At 46.9% G+C, this 14467-nt stretch overlaps 1 protein-coding gene and 1 pseudogene across 1 annotated transcript; one reads left to right on the top strand and one right to left on the bottom strand.

The window, feature by feature from the left end:
* The window catches only part of LOC114082588 (olfactory receptor 4B1-like), a 47172-nt pseudogene extending 38416 nt beyond the window's left edge, over positions 1–8756 (top strand).
* Positions 8757–10978: 2222 nt separating this feature from the next.
* Positions 10979–11908, bottom strand: LOC139706979 (olfactory receptor 4X2-like). Its single transcript, XM_071616957.1, has one exon. The coding sequence runs from the start codon at positions 11906–11908 to the stop codon at positions 10979–10981; it is 930 nt and encodes a 309-aa protein (XP_071473058.1).
* Positions 11909–14467: the final 2559 nt, after the last annotated feature.

Raw genomic sequence — 14467 nt, 5'->3', positions numbered from 1 at the left:
GCCAGATAGGAAGGGGACTGAGTCGAATGAATTTCTAATCCATAAAAACAAAAGTAGCATATCAATATTTACATCTTTCCTGAAAAAGCAAACGGGTGAACATACATTTGAAATATATGAAGAACAGTTTATATAAATCTCTCTTCCGATCCATGGAGAGGATCAACAGCTCAAAGCATTGAAATGAGCAAAGAATTTGAGCAGGTCCAAATACCTGGTCTGGCCTTTTTTTTTGGGTGGGGGGTATTGGGGATTGAACCCAGGGGCCTTAACCTCTGAGCCACATCCCAAGCCCTTTTTAATATCTTGGAGACAGGGTCTTCCTGTGTTGCTTGGAGTCTCACTAAGCTGCTGAGGCTGGCTTTGATCTTGTGATCCTCCTGCCTCAGCCTCTGGAGCCGTTGGGATGACTGGTGTGCGCCAGGGTGCTTGGCTGGTCTATGGCTTTTGACCCACATGAGACCACCAGTGACAATGTGTTAACCAAGAACCACTGTGATGTGCTGTGCTTGATGTGCCCAGCTGACCTGTCCTGCATGCCTGACTGAACTCACTTCCCTATGGATGAGGGAAGAGGGCCAACCACTGGTGCAAGAGCAAACAAGCGACATCTGCTGAGGGATACCACCCCCCTTAAACCCTGGCATCATCAGACACAGCCTTACTCAAACAGCAGAACTGGAGGCAGCCTGGAGCCCATCAGTAGCAGGTGGGCTGGCTCAAGCACGCACCCTGCCATCAGCACAGGCCTCAGTGAGGCTGGCACCCACACAGGTGCAGAGGATCAGGGCAAGAGGACACCTCATGGGGGTGGGGGGACGGGAGAGACAGCTGCCCTCTCAGTGAGCAATGAGGGGTACCCCTGCTTAGAAATCACGATAGTGGAGGCCAACAGAGGCCAGCTCACCCAGACAACCAGGCCACTTTACCATTGACCAACTACAACAGAAAACAGCTGTAGAAGGACGTCAGAGACCACCAAAGGTCAAGCCCTGGATGGCTCAGAGCAGAAGCCAGCAGAGAACTAGCATGTTGGCACCTTCCTCAAGGAAGGCAGCAAAGATCGACTGTGATGCAGTAGAGGAGAAGTATGTATTTATCAGTTAAAAAGGTCACATCATAACTGCAGATCAAAATTCCCAAGTTTCCCCCCTCCCTCTCATTCAATGTGAGAACCACCTGAGGCCTGGGTGTTGGAAAATAAAATGCTCTCAACTGCTGGGTTGAGCGGCTAAGCTAGGAAGGAAGGCTGCTCGAGATTGGGCTTCAGCTCTCCTAAACACTTCCACGTTCACACTCCGGAGCGGCACATGCCCCAAGTTCAGGGCTGAAGGGACCCAGCACTGAACCTCAGTGGAGAGGATCAGTACCCGGGGTCAACATCAGGGAGAGATGAAGTTCCCAGGCAGAGCCCAGGGAGGGAAGCACACAGAAGAGGGCACTTCATCTTCCCTACGGCCTTTCATAGGGGATTCAGACATCTCGATTAGCCTTAGGGAAGCACATCAACAAGGAGTGTTATTGTTCTCACGCCAGTGCCAAAGCTCAGCCCGGGGAGTGGAGCAGGTAGTGCTCAGGAAGATTTCATGCACACCTGATCAAGATGCTCCATCCCTCCAGTGCATGCGAGTGTGTGCCCTTAAACCCAGAGAGGAGAGGCTGCCACCAGGGCTCAGAACCCACCGGAGGCCTCAGACCCCTTTTCTCCCCAGAGCCCTCAGCCTGGAGGGCCTGGGGAGCAGGGAAGACGCCATTCCAGTTCCCACAGATCTGCAGGTGGGAAGGACAGAACAAGGTCAGCTGCTCGCAGTAGGCCTCCCAGAGCTCCGCTGCCCTGCTGCCCAGCTTCGCTTGTAGAACCAGTGGAGACGCGGCTTGATGCCCACAGTCCCAGCCTTGAACACTTGCAACCTGTGACCCAGGGGAGCGCTTACCTGCCTGCAGCTTATCATAGAGAATGGACCAGCCCCCAGCAATAAATGACTTTTCCACCTCCAGGGGTCCAGATAACCTGTCACTAGCGGGTCAATGACCTGCCCTACCCTCACTTTAGGCCTCAAACCTGGGAAGGGACCCGCCCAAGTGCCTTAAGTACACATCTAAAGAGGACTGTGCAAAAAACCGGGTGTCTACTCTGCTCTCCACGGGGTCTTAGGTCCTGGGTATCCTGGAGAGAACTAGGGCAGACTTGGGGCCATAAAACAAGCTCTCAGCAGTGATGGAGAAGGCACTCACCCGACAGCGCACCTCCGGGATGGGATTAGGGCCAACTCTGTGGCAGGCAAGCCTGGAGGAAAAAGGCGAAGCCACTCCCACGCGGGGATCCTCCTCTGCACGCCTCGCTGCCCATTGGCTGCACGTGCTCAAATGGCCAGCCCAGAGGAAAGGGGCTGCTTCCTGCACCTGCTGCTGGTGGGGCGCTTTGGTTCATCTGGCTCATCTGCTTCACCTGCTCAGCACCACGGGCCGCCGGGCAGAGCACATGGGCAGGTGCACGTGTGTTGGATGTCCTTATTTCCACAACCTGGAACCTGCGCTTGGCTCTGAGCAGTGATGGAGAAAGGGGTGGGAACAGAGGAGAAAGGACACGCTGGACAGCTCACCTCTGGGATCAGGGCACTTGGGTATTTTTTAAAAATTTTATTATAAAAAAATTAAGTGTAGTCATAATATACAGGGTCTGATGTGAGGTTATATATATTCATTGAGGAATGATTGAATTAATATAATTCATATATCGGGCACCTCCAATGCTTATTGTTTGTGCTGACAGGCACGGCAATTTTGGAATATGCGGTACATTATTATTACCTATGGTCATCGCAGGTCTCTGTTGTGCAGATCTGTATCTGAAGCTCCCTTTCCTTTTTCCCCACCCTGTGGCCTCAGGTAACCCTACCCTTCTACTCTCTGCTGCTGTGGGCTCAACTGAGAGATGCTGTGTAGGTGTGACCATGACTAACCTTTTTTTTAGGCCTGGCTTATTTCATTTAGGTACTGTCTTCCAGTTCATCCCTGTTGTTGCAAATAGCAGGATTTCCTTCATTTTGAAGGCTGAATACTATTCCATTATGTATGTATGTGTGTCTGTCTGTCTATCTATATATCTATGTCACACTTCTCTATGCATTCCTCCATGAGGGACACTTAGGTTATTTCTGTATCTTGGCTGTTGTGGATAGTGCTACTGTGGACCTGGGATTGCTGCTGTCTCTCAGACAAACTGATTTTGTAGAGACAGAATTCAGGAAGGTGATTGCCTGGGGTTGAGGGGAGGGGAAAACAGAGATGGTGTTTAATGGGGACAGAGTTTCAGTTTTGCACCATGAAAAAGTTCTACAAATGGATTCCACACAAGAAGAATACACTTCACACTACTCACATAAACTCTTAAAAGCAGATTAGATGGTGAATTTTGTGTTGTGTGCATTATCAAAATTAAAAAAAGAAAAGGATTTTATGCTCATTGTAGAAGAAGTTGGAGAAGGTAGAAAGAAATACACTTAAAACTTCATCACCCTGATATTAACCTTTTAACATTTTTAGACAAACTGATTGCTGAATAAATGCAAAGGGTAGTCTTTTATTTCATAGGAAGATTTACAATATGCTTGAAATTGACTTTGTAGATGTATCACAAGTCGTCCTACAACAAATAAATTGCCTGTGTGTTCTCGTCAGGGTGGATTTCTAGAGAAAGGACTTTCAGGTGGGAGGATAGAAGGGTCCTGTATCTTTCTAGGTATGGCGTATTTCCCTACAGGGACCAGCCATTGTGCATCCCCAGCAGCCATGTGTGACAGTGTGTGTTTCCTCAGAGACCCACCAACAGAGTAAAAGGGCAGACGTTTCCTCCTCTATCATATAATTAAGAGATGGGACCTCTGTGAATTTTTAATTTGCACTTCAAGGAGCTCCAGTGTCTTTGAAGGTTGAGGGCCATGGCATTTCTTTGCAAGGAAAAGAAGGAAGGAGCCAAGAGAGCAGCTACTCCCCCTACTCTATTTCATTCATTAATTATTTCTCTATTCCATTTCAGTATTTCCTCAACATTTAGAAGCTCCTTATAAATTAGACATTGATGTGCAGTTCTCAGCTTGTCATTTGTCCTTTTTATTTTGCCTAATGTATTTTTTTTTAAATACAAATGCTTTAAAAAACTTTCATAATTTATCTTTTCTCTAATTGCTTTTGAACTTAGAATCTTCGTTAAGGATGTTTTCTCCAGTGACGGGTTGTAGAGAAATTTTTCTGTGGGGTGGTGTGAGAACAGACCTGTGCTACACCACTTATTAAAAATCCATTCCACCACCTGACAGAAGCGCCCTCTTTGTCAGACTTGCATGGGATTTAATCCTGTGTCTGGGCTCCTAGACTGTGCGATTGTTCAGTCTGTGCATCTGTCACTACTCTGTTGTAAGGATGAAGCTTTATGGAGTACCCTGATGTCTGGAGGTTTTCCCTCCTCCTTCCTCTTCTTCCCCAGGATTTTCCTAGATATTCGTGTTTATTTGTCAAGTTGCCTTCTATAACGTGCATATCCAGCTCCAGGGTTTGTGCTGGAGAGAAGCGACCCACCTTGGTGCTCAGCCTTCCAAACAGGAGTGTGGTTGTCTTTCCTTGAGGGTTAAGTCTACTTTTAGGTCTTATGAGAATGTACTTTGGCGTTTTTCTCATTTAAGTTTTGATTATTGTTAAGCTTAAAGTAGGCATTTTCTTTTTGCTGTAGTAAGGGGTCTTTTCCATTGTTTATTCTCATTTTCATTTTGAAGCCTGTTGATTATTTTGAAGTCTGTTGATTTTTGCGTGCCTGGCTGATCACCTGCTGTGGTGTTACCCAATTCTCTTTTTGTCAGTAGTGGCTTTCCTATGGAGTCTTTTGGGGTTTCCAGATCTGTAATCAAATCATCTGTGATTGCAGTTTTACCTGTTTCTTTCCAGTTCTTATGCCTTTCTCTACTGGCTTTCTGATTGCCAATTTAAAGTCATTACTTAAACATGAAGTTGTTGCTTAACATTGCTAATAATCTCTGCCGTCTCCTCTGGGTGTGGAGCAGGAGCCAGTGGGGCGGCCGTGTCTGGTTCCTGACACCCAGTGTCTGTGATGGGCGGCTTCACTGGGGTTCTCCTGCAAAGTGGTCACTTAAGTGGCCTGTGTTCTTCCCGGCCTCCTGTATTGGGGTGTGAGATCTCTCTGGCAGTGGGAGAAGTGGTCATGTGCTCTGGCAACCCTCTGCTGGCTGGGGTCCTGCAGGAATCTACACCAGGATCAGGAGTTTGCTGCTGGCCCCACCTCCTCTCTGCAGGAGCTGCAGCCTTCTGGGCCAAGATTCCCCAGAGTCCCTTCCTTCAGAGCTCTTGCACTGCTGTGCTAGGGACCCTGAGCTCCTGTGCCCTGCTTGGCTCCATGGGACACTCCTCAAGTCCACAGAAAGCCTTTCTTGATCCGTGCTTCTGTGTCACCTCAAGAGCCTGGTGGATACCGCCTGCACCTTGACATGCTCTGCACCAATGAGAGTTGATCCTGGCTGTCCAGCTCTATGCACTGTGGACATGGGAACCCCCCTACCTGCCGACACGTAATTCGAAGCCAATAGGGGAGGGTGGTGCCGAAGCTGCTGGGCTGCACTGGGCTGGGAGAACTGAGTCTCCTGGGGAGCAGGGGGAATCACCCTGGGAGACAACGTTTCCTTCCGAGTGTCTATTTAGTGCCTGCTTTTTGCCTAGACTGATGGCATGGAGCTTCCCCCTCCATTTTGCTTTGGGCCTTACATTTGCCTTTCGTCCACATTGAGCTGATTTCTCTACAAGGTGTGAGTTGAGGGTCTCTTTTCTTTTGTTTCCCAGCAGTGTTTCTTGAAGACGCTGCCCCTGCCCCACTCTGTTCTCGACTTCTTTGAGACCTGGTTGTGCATGTGCACTGTGGCTCTGGGGTCTCTCTTCTGTTCCATCCGTCCTCGGGTCTGGTCCTTTGACTACCACTGCTTTGTGGTGCTCTGAGGCCAGCTACGCTTCCTTCCTTCTCCTCAGGAGGGCTTTGGCTGATCCCCTGTGGTTCCATTTGAATTATAGGATTTTTTTCTATTTCTATGAAAATGCCATTGAAATTTAATAGGCTTGCTATCTTTTGAATAAATGCTATATTTTTGGTTATTCAATTTTTATTCCCTTTTGAAATTTTGCTGGGCAGTGTTTTGGTTAGAGACCTAGAGGTGGAATTCCAGGAATAACGGAAGAGCCGGGCTGGGCAAGAGATGTCCAGGGGGGCACCTACAAGAGCCACAACTCCTGAGCTTGGCACCAGTCCCCTGTGTCCATTAAGCCAATCTTCTCATCACCAAATGATATTCTCTTTGCAACCTCAGACTTTGCAGCAATTAAATAACATACAATGTGTGTGGCAGGCACCTGTGGACGCAGCTCCTGTGGTGACAGTCTCCATCACTCCATCCTCCTGGGATTCGCTGCTGGCAGGGTGCACTTCTGATGCTCCTTCATCAGCACTGTCCTCCTGCTTCCCCACTGACCTCCACCTGGGGAAGGGCCTGTTGGGGCAGATGTGTTAATGTGCCCAAGGTAGGAACAGGCACTTCAGGATCAGTGAAGAGAGCTGGGAGAACACGTTCCTAGTGGCCCAGCTGCTCTTATATCCTGTCACCTGTCACCCTGGCAGTGGTGGGAAGGGGGAGTCCTTGCTGTGTGATAGTAGAAGCAAATGTGACTGCATTTTGTTTTATGACTTCATCCTGTAAAACAACCATGCCAAGTAGAAGGGTCATGACTGGGGCAAGATGTTCTTTTCCTTTTGCTCTAGAAACCTTTAAGAACACGGAACTACCTAATGGGGCATTGTTTCTGTAACTAGGGTAACGGGGCTCTGTTTCTGTAACTGGGGTGACTGGGCTAACTGGGATTGGTTAGGCTTCCCTCCGCTTGACTGCACTCTCCCGCTTCTGTAACCTGGCTTGCTTGCATTGGTTGGACCCCCGAACATCCCTTTTGCAGTTTTCAGGCTTCCAAGGAGCACCTTGCAATTGTTGGGGGGCTGATCAGGGGAACAGCTTTATGTTCTGGTCAGCCGCCACCGGTGTGCTTCAATAAAGGCTTGATTCCATTACATGTGAGTGGTCTGGAAGTCAGTTTATGAAACCCCGGGACGAAGCTTTAACTATAACAGCTGTTCTCAACTTAAGTGGGAGATTCTACAACTTTCCCAGTCTTCCTCTTTCATGATCTTCAGCCCCCCCCCCCCCCCGCCCCGCTTTATTGTGGTAAAATATGCAGAACATAAAACTCAGCATTTTTTTAGTACTAGGGATTGAACCCAGGGTGCTCTAGCACTAGCTGCATCCTTTTCTTCTGTTGTTATTGAGATAGGGTCTTGCCAAGTTGCTGAGGCTGGCTTTGAACTCAGGATCCTCCTGTCTCAGCTTCCTGAGTTGCTGGGAATACAGGTGTGCAACACTGTGCCCAGCTAAAATCCACCATTTTAAAGTGTGTAGTTCTGTGGCTTGCAGGCTAGACTAACAGTGAAGATAACTTGCAGAATAATGTACATAGCGTGATATTGGTAATGTATTAAAAGCTCAGTGCTGTCACTGACGGACACAGCTGAGCACACAAATGGTGTTGGAAGGCTGTCTACTAATCTCATGACAGGGTTGCCTGTGGGGCTTAGGGACAGGGGAATGGCACAGGCTTGGTTTGCCTTTGCCTGTAGTGTTAGGTAGAAGGAGTGGGTGATTGTATAAAAATGTGGTTTTAGATGCCTTTGTCAAGAGAGTGAAGAAAACAGTCCCTTAGACCCCTAGTAGGACTCTCAGAAGGGCAGTCAAGCTGGCCTAGCCTCTCTAGTGCCTCAGTGTGGCCAGCATCTTCCCAAGTCAACCTGCAGAGGCGGCCACAGTGTCTCCAACGCCTGCTCCTGCTTGACATTTACCTGTGACAAATTCCATCTCAGGATGGTGATGGTGAGACCAGCCAATCCCAGCCAGGATCAGCCCCTGCGGCAGGGCCCACTCTCAGTCAGCAGTGAGCACTCAGGCAGCCTCACCTGCTGGGATGGTTTGACCTGCCATAGCAGGTAGCTGCGGCTGCCCTGACAGTTTCCTCCCTGCCCATTTGTCCCCGTCTTTTGCCACCATGGGCATGTACCCGTGGCTTGCCAGCACCCGCCTGAGGTTGTTATTACATGAATGTTATAAGTCGTCAACTGTGTCACATGCTGGTGGCTGGTTCCTGGCTGGGGGGGGGGGGCTTCATCCACTCCATGATGCAGGTTCCCATCACCATCCCACTGCCCTTCTGCGGTTCCAATGTGATGGACCACTATTTCTGTGACCTCCATCCCTTTTTCAAGCTAGCCTGCAAGGACACCTTTGTGGAGGGGTTCATTGTGTTGCCAACAGTGGATTAATCTCCATCTTCTCCCTCACCATATTGGTGTCCTCCTACATCGTCATCCTGTTCACCCTGAGGAACCGCTCTGCAGAGGGGAGGCACAAAGCCCCGTCCACCTTCGCCTCTCACATCACGGTGGTCATCTTGTTTTTTGGACCTGCCATCTTCATCTACATGCGGCCCTCATCCACCTTCACTGGGGACAAACTGGTGGCTGTGTTCTCACGGTCATCACCCCCATGCTGAACCCCATCATCTACACACTCAGAAACGCAGAGGTGAAAATCACCATGAGGAAGCTGTGGGCCAGAAGGAGAACCCAGGGATGGGAACATGATAGAAAGATGTATGCCTGATTATTATGTGTTTAAAATGCATTTTTAGTGGGGTATTTTAGAATGGCAGCAACAAATATCGGACTTAATGTTACTACAGCTTTGATTCTCCTTGGTTACCAGGATACCCTGGTGTAACATTTGAGGAGTAGAGGTGAGGAATTCTTCCTGAATCTTATGGAACATGGTTGGCTCCATGATATCCAATAATATAATGGGTTTGGATATTGGAAGGCTCAAACCAAGGCAAATGCAAAGTGGAGAATTCTACAAATGTCTTGTAGGTTAAAATCACTTCCTCACTTTCTTCCTCCCTTTGAAGTAATTTATATGTTTATGAGGGCACAATGTGATGTTTCAATACATGTGTGAAATGGGTAATGATCAGATCAGATCAGATATCAATCACCTAATACAGTTATCATGTGTTTGTGTTGGGAACATTCAAAATTCTCTCCACCAATTATTATGAAATATTAATTAATTACTGTCACCCATAGTTATTCCACTATGCTATCCCAAAGTACTGTCTACTTGCATCCCTTTACAGAGGACTTTTTGATAAATGTTTTGTAAATTGAAATCACTTATCCTTCCTTCCTCTTTTTCTCCCTTCTGTTTTTCCCTATATCAAATGTTTATGTGTTGTTGAATTCAGTTTGCTGCTATTTTGTTGGAAAATTTTTTTTTTTTGGTAATACCGGAGATTGAATCGGGGACCTTACATATGTTAAAGCAAGTGCTCACTGTCACAAGCTGTCCGTGGGCTATATTTGAACTGTTGCACACAGTAGCCTCCTGAGGGCATAAGGCTGGCATTGGGAACTCCCTGTGGTACCCCCCACAGGGATTGACCACCTGATGCAGGTGAACTTCCCCGTCAACCTCTGTGGAAGATTCCACACAGCACCTGAGATGGGTGTGACTGCCAAGATGTCCATCAACCTGCTGACTGCAAGAAATCACGAAGCAAGACTCGGCCCTAGAAACCTTATCCCTGCCTTTGATGGACCCCCTTAAATAAACCACCGGAACCTTTTTGTCTTTTGTCTAGTTCCAGAACCCATGTGGACTAGATGTAACAGGGGCTTCATTTTCTGTAAATACTTCTGAGTATTTGTGCTTTGTTATTTACTAATTATTTGAGATTGTAAGGCTTAAGGTGGCTTGGATTATCCAGGGCAGGAAGAAAGACCCCTTAATGAGATGCTGGCCATTGTCCCTCCGATACTTTACCACCAAGCTATATCCCCAACCCTAAATTAAATGTAGTTTATTTACCTCATCATGTTTTAGAATTTTTCTTATATGGCTAATGAAGAAGTCAATCAAAAACTTACTGGGGAAAAGGAAGAACAGTGGAATGAATCTGACCTAACTCTCCTATGTGCACATAGGAATATACTACAGTGAATCTCACCATCATGTACATCCACAAGACAAAAATTATAAGTAGCCAAGAGATCAGTCGAGTAGAAGAAAGGAAATAGGGGGAGGGAAGAGAGGAGGGATAGAAGGAGTTCTGGTTCAAAATTAGAGTAAATTATATTTCATGCTTTCATAATTAGGTTAACATGAATCCTAATGCTATATATAACTAAAAAAAATACAAAATAAGAAAAACTCACTCTGTTGAAGTCTCTCTCTCGTTCTTTCTTTCCTCTCCCTCCCTCCCTCCCTTTCTTTATTTCTTTCTTGCAGTACCAAGGACCAAACCCAAGGCCTCATATAGGTCAGGAAAGAACTAATTCTACCCCTGAGCTATATCTCTTGCCTCCATGAAAAGTGTTGAATGTGTGCTTGTCAGGAATATTGGTCAGTAGTTTTCCTTTTCTATTGACTCGTTGTCTGGATTTGATATAAGGGTGATGCTGGTCTTGGAGAAGGAATCTAAAGAGTTCCCTTCTTTTCAATAGTTTTGAGTAGTCAGAGTAGAGTTACTCTTTAGGAGAGTAAATTCACCATAGAAAATGAGTCCAAAAATCATAAGTTAGTATAAGATTTCTATTCAAGGATATTTAAAGGAGTATTACTTATAGTACTAAAAATTGGAAGCAACTGAAAATGGTAAGGTATATTCAGTACATCCCTAAGAGGAAACACTTTACAAGTGATTAAAAGGACATTTTTATAGGCAGACACCAGATAAGGTAACTCTAGAATTAATCTCCTTCTACTCATTTTGCCCCTTGAGTTAGGACTAGCATCATTAAAACCCAAGGACCAGTACCAAGGCTCAGCCTCTATGTCCCACCTAGTTTCATTGTCCTGGTCCACAGCCTCTTCATGGCCTTCTTCACCTCAGCATTTCTCAGGGAGTAGATGACAGGGTTGAGGAGTGGGGTCACCACTGTGTAGAACACGGCTACCATCTTGTCTGCAGGCAGAGTGGTCGAAGGCCTCAGATAGATGAAGACACAGGGTACAAAGAACAACATGACCACGGTGATGTGGGACCCACAGGTGGAGAGGGCTTTGCGCCTCCCCTCAGAGCTCCGAGTCCTCAGATGAAGCAGGATGACCGCATAGGACACCAAGAGGACCACAAAGCTGATCACAGACAGGGTCCCCCCATTAGCAACAATCAGCAGACCAATGAAGAAGGTGTCTGAGCAGGCCAGTTGGAGCAAGGGGAGCACATCACAGAAATAGTGGTCAATCACATTGGGCCCACAGAAGGGCAGTTGGAACACGAGAAGGATCTGGGAAAGGGAATGCAGAAATGCTCCCACCCATGCCATTCCCACCAGGACCATGCACACCTGCTGGTTCATGATGGTGGTGTAGTTGAGGGGCTTGCAGATGGCCACATAGCGGTCATAGGCCATCACTGTGAGCAGGAAAATCTCAGTGCCTGCAAAGAAGTGCATGAAGAAAAATTGTGCCAAGCAGCCCCACAGAGGTATGGTTTTCCTAACAGTCAGCAGATCTGAGAGGAGTTTTGGGACTATAGTAGAGGAGTAGCAGATCTCTACGAAGGACAGGTAGCTGAGGAAGAAGTACATGGGGGATCCCAGACTTCTGCTGGTCAGGACAGTGAGCACAATGAGGGAATTCCCCAGGATAATGGCCACGTACAAGAGCAGAAAAATCACAAAGCAAACTCTTTGCACATCCTGATTAGGAGACAGTCCCAGAAAAATGAATTCAGTCACGTTGTATGTATTGGCCATGAGGTCACCACCAACAGGCAGCTATTTGGGTCTGGTGACCTGAAATGATAGAAAACAAAAGACTTCTTCATGAACTGAGTGAGTTACATAGACACTTGCCTGTCTGAGATCTTATGAACTAGATATTGAAAGATAAGTCCTCTGTATAGAAGAAGGGAAGAGCATTCCAAGAATGGGGAGAGCAACTGTAGACGCATTGTGTGTGGCTGGATTAAAATGACAACAGCAAATCAAACTGTTCAGAGAAACTAGTGCTAGTGTAAGAAGGGCTGTTACAAATTTTGGGATTTATTCTGCAGAAAATAAAAAGTCATGAAGAACGTTTGTCAAGTGGAAAATAAAATCATTTTTTATGCAGAAGTTGGACTAGTGGAAACAGAGCAGAGGAGGGGCAACCTAGTAAAAATACAGCACATCCCCTCATTGGACAATGTGGGCACACAGGACAGTGTGTCTGGGTCTCTGTAGTACATCTTTCTATTGCCTTGGCTAATTGTATTACCTGTCACTGCAGCTTTCTTGCATTACACTTATATTTACCTGCTTTGTAAAACTGGTTTCCAAAACACTGTTTTCACCCTGTCCACATGCCCTTCAGAGTCTTCAGAAGAGATGTCCCTGGACTCAGTGCCCCGAAGAGGACCATAAAGCTTTGTCTGAGTCTTTATTTCTACTCCCCATCCTATTTCTTATCCTCTAAACATGTCTCTGTGTGACCTTATTGCTTTCTAAGGATCATTCAATCCATGCATGATTCTCTTCACGGGCACTTTTCATTTCCTCCAACCATTATGTATCCAGTGCCACCAAATCTTCTATACCCCTCCCCAGGGCCCACTCAATCTCTGACTCATCCCTCTCTACCTCCTATTCCCCCAATACCTTGTCATCACCGGGATTCTCCACTGACTGATATGCAGGTAGTTCTGCTCCTTTCTGGACTGTGTCTGAGCTAGCTGAGGTCAACATCTATGAACTGTGGTCTCACATAATGAGAGTCCAGAGCACCTGAGACAGGGAGCCCAAGGACTTGCCCTCCTGCCACAAAGCTTCCTTTCTCCAGTGATGGAGACAGGCTGAGGTGGTTAAGCACCATCAGGACCCAGAGGAAACTCACAGAGAGAACTTACAACACAGAAACAAAGAGAAGGCAAGGTTCATAGTAAGTTCTTAGATTCCTGGGCTATTCTCCCAAGCCATTCATGGGAGACAGCTTATGTCTGCTAACAGTCTGGTCTCCTGGGGTCATATGCATGTGTTTTTCAGATAGTATCAATGTGATATCTTGAAAGTTATTCTCTTCTTTCCTTCCTAGACTAACCTCCCAGGTGCTATACAAGAGAAGTAAGAACCCTGGCATCTCAGCCTTAAATTCATGCTGTTTAAAATGGACACCTAGGGCGAAGACATTCTCCCTTCCCCCTGTCCTCCCTTCCTTAGTTCCTTTGTCCGCCCCCCCCCCCTATACTGGATTGAACTCGGGGCCCGGCACATGCCAGGTAAGGATTCTAACACTGACCTATACCCTCAGTCTTTTATTTTTTATTTTGAGACATGATATCCCTACATTCCCTAGAGAGATGTCCAATTAGGGATTCTCCTGATTGAGATTAAGGCTAGCACCACTGCATCCACCGAGAGAGTTATTTAACCTCTTCCCCATTCATGGCTCAACTAGCATGCAGATCTTACCTACCTCAGAGATAGACGCCATGACTCCCTCTCCCAGGTCCATCCCAGGTAAGTTATTTTCCCTTCCTCTGTGCTGCCTTGGATCAAAGGGCTTCACACTGGAGTATATTGTTTTGGGTGGCCACCTACCTACTGCAGTGTGGGCCTCCTAAAGGAGAGACTGCATCTTCTCACCACGCCATCTCCACCACGTGCTTACTTCTCTGACCACCAACTAATAGCACTCAGTGAGTGCCAGGGGTTGAGTGACCTTGGGTGGGTGTCATGCATGGCCTTCTAAGCACAGTATTTGCTATATCATAGTTTTCCAGTAGATCTTGAAAGAACAAAGGGCTCCAAGGACCAAGACCATATCTTCTCCATTCCCGAATCTCAGAGTGTGGCACAAAGCTACCTTCAACACTCACACAAGAAACTTTGTAAAACATCATATGCCTCAGGGACCCCATTTCTGTGCTTTAAGAGTGAAATCAATCATCACATACCAAAGAAGCCCATGTTCACACAACAAAACTGATACCAGTGTTTCTATCCTTTGCTGAACTCACCACAGTGACCTTTTCCATTCTGAAGTCAGAGATGCAAATTCCTCCTTGGGAACAGCTCTGGGCTCTGGGAAGCTGCCAGTTAGCCAGTGGAGAAGCATTAGGCCAATCTAGGACCAGAACACCTGCTCGCCAGGAATCTTAAGACACGGTGATGTGCTCCCCTTGCAGCTTTAGACTTGTGAAAGTGGGAGACTGAGTCATCAGGATCCCAGATCCACCTGATCTTAAAAACCAAGTAGACTTGCCTCCCAGGTGCTCCACAGAGAACTAAGAACCCTGGCAGCTCAGCCTTCAGTCAAGCTGTTTAAAAAGGACACCT

The sequence above is a fragment of the Marmota flaviventris genome, chromosome 9 (assembly GCF_047511675.1).
Source record: "Marmota flaviventris isolate mMarFla1 chromosome 9, mMarFla1.hap1, whole genome shotgun sequence".
NCBI lineage: Eukaryota > Metazoa > Chordata > Mammalia > Rodentia > Sciuridae > Marmota > Marmota flaviventris.
Note: the sequence above shows the minus strand (reverse complement) of the source record. Positions and strands in the feature narration are given on the sequence as shown.

Excerpts from the sequence above, each read along its gene's own strand:
- LOC139706979 (XM_071616957.1), bottom strand. The coding sequence starts at position 11,908 with ATGGCCAATACATACAACGTGACTGAATTCATTTTTCTGGGACTGTCT.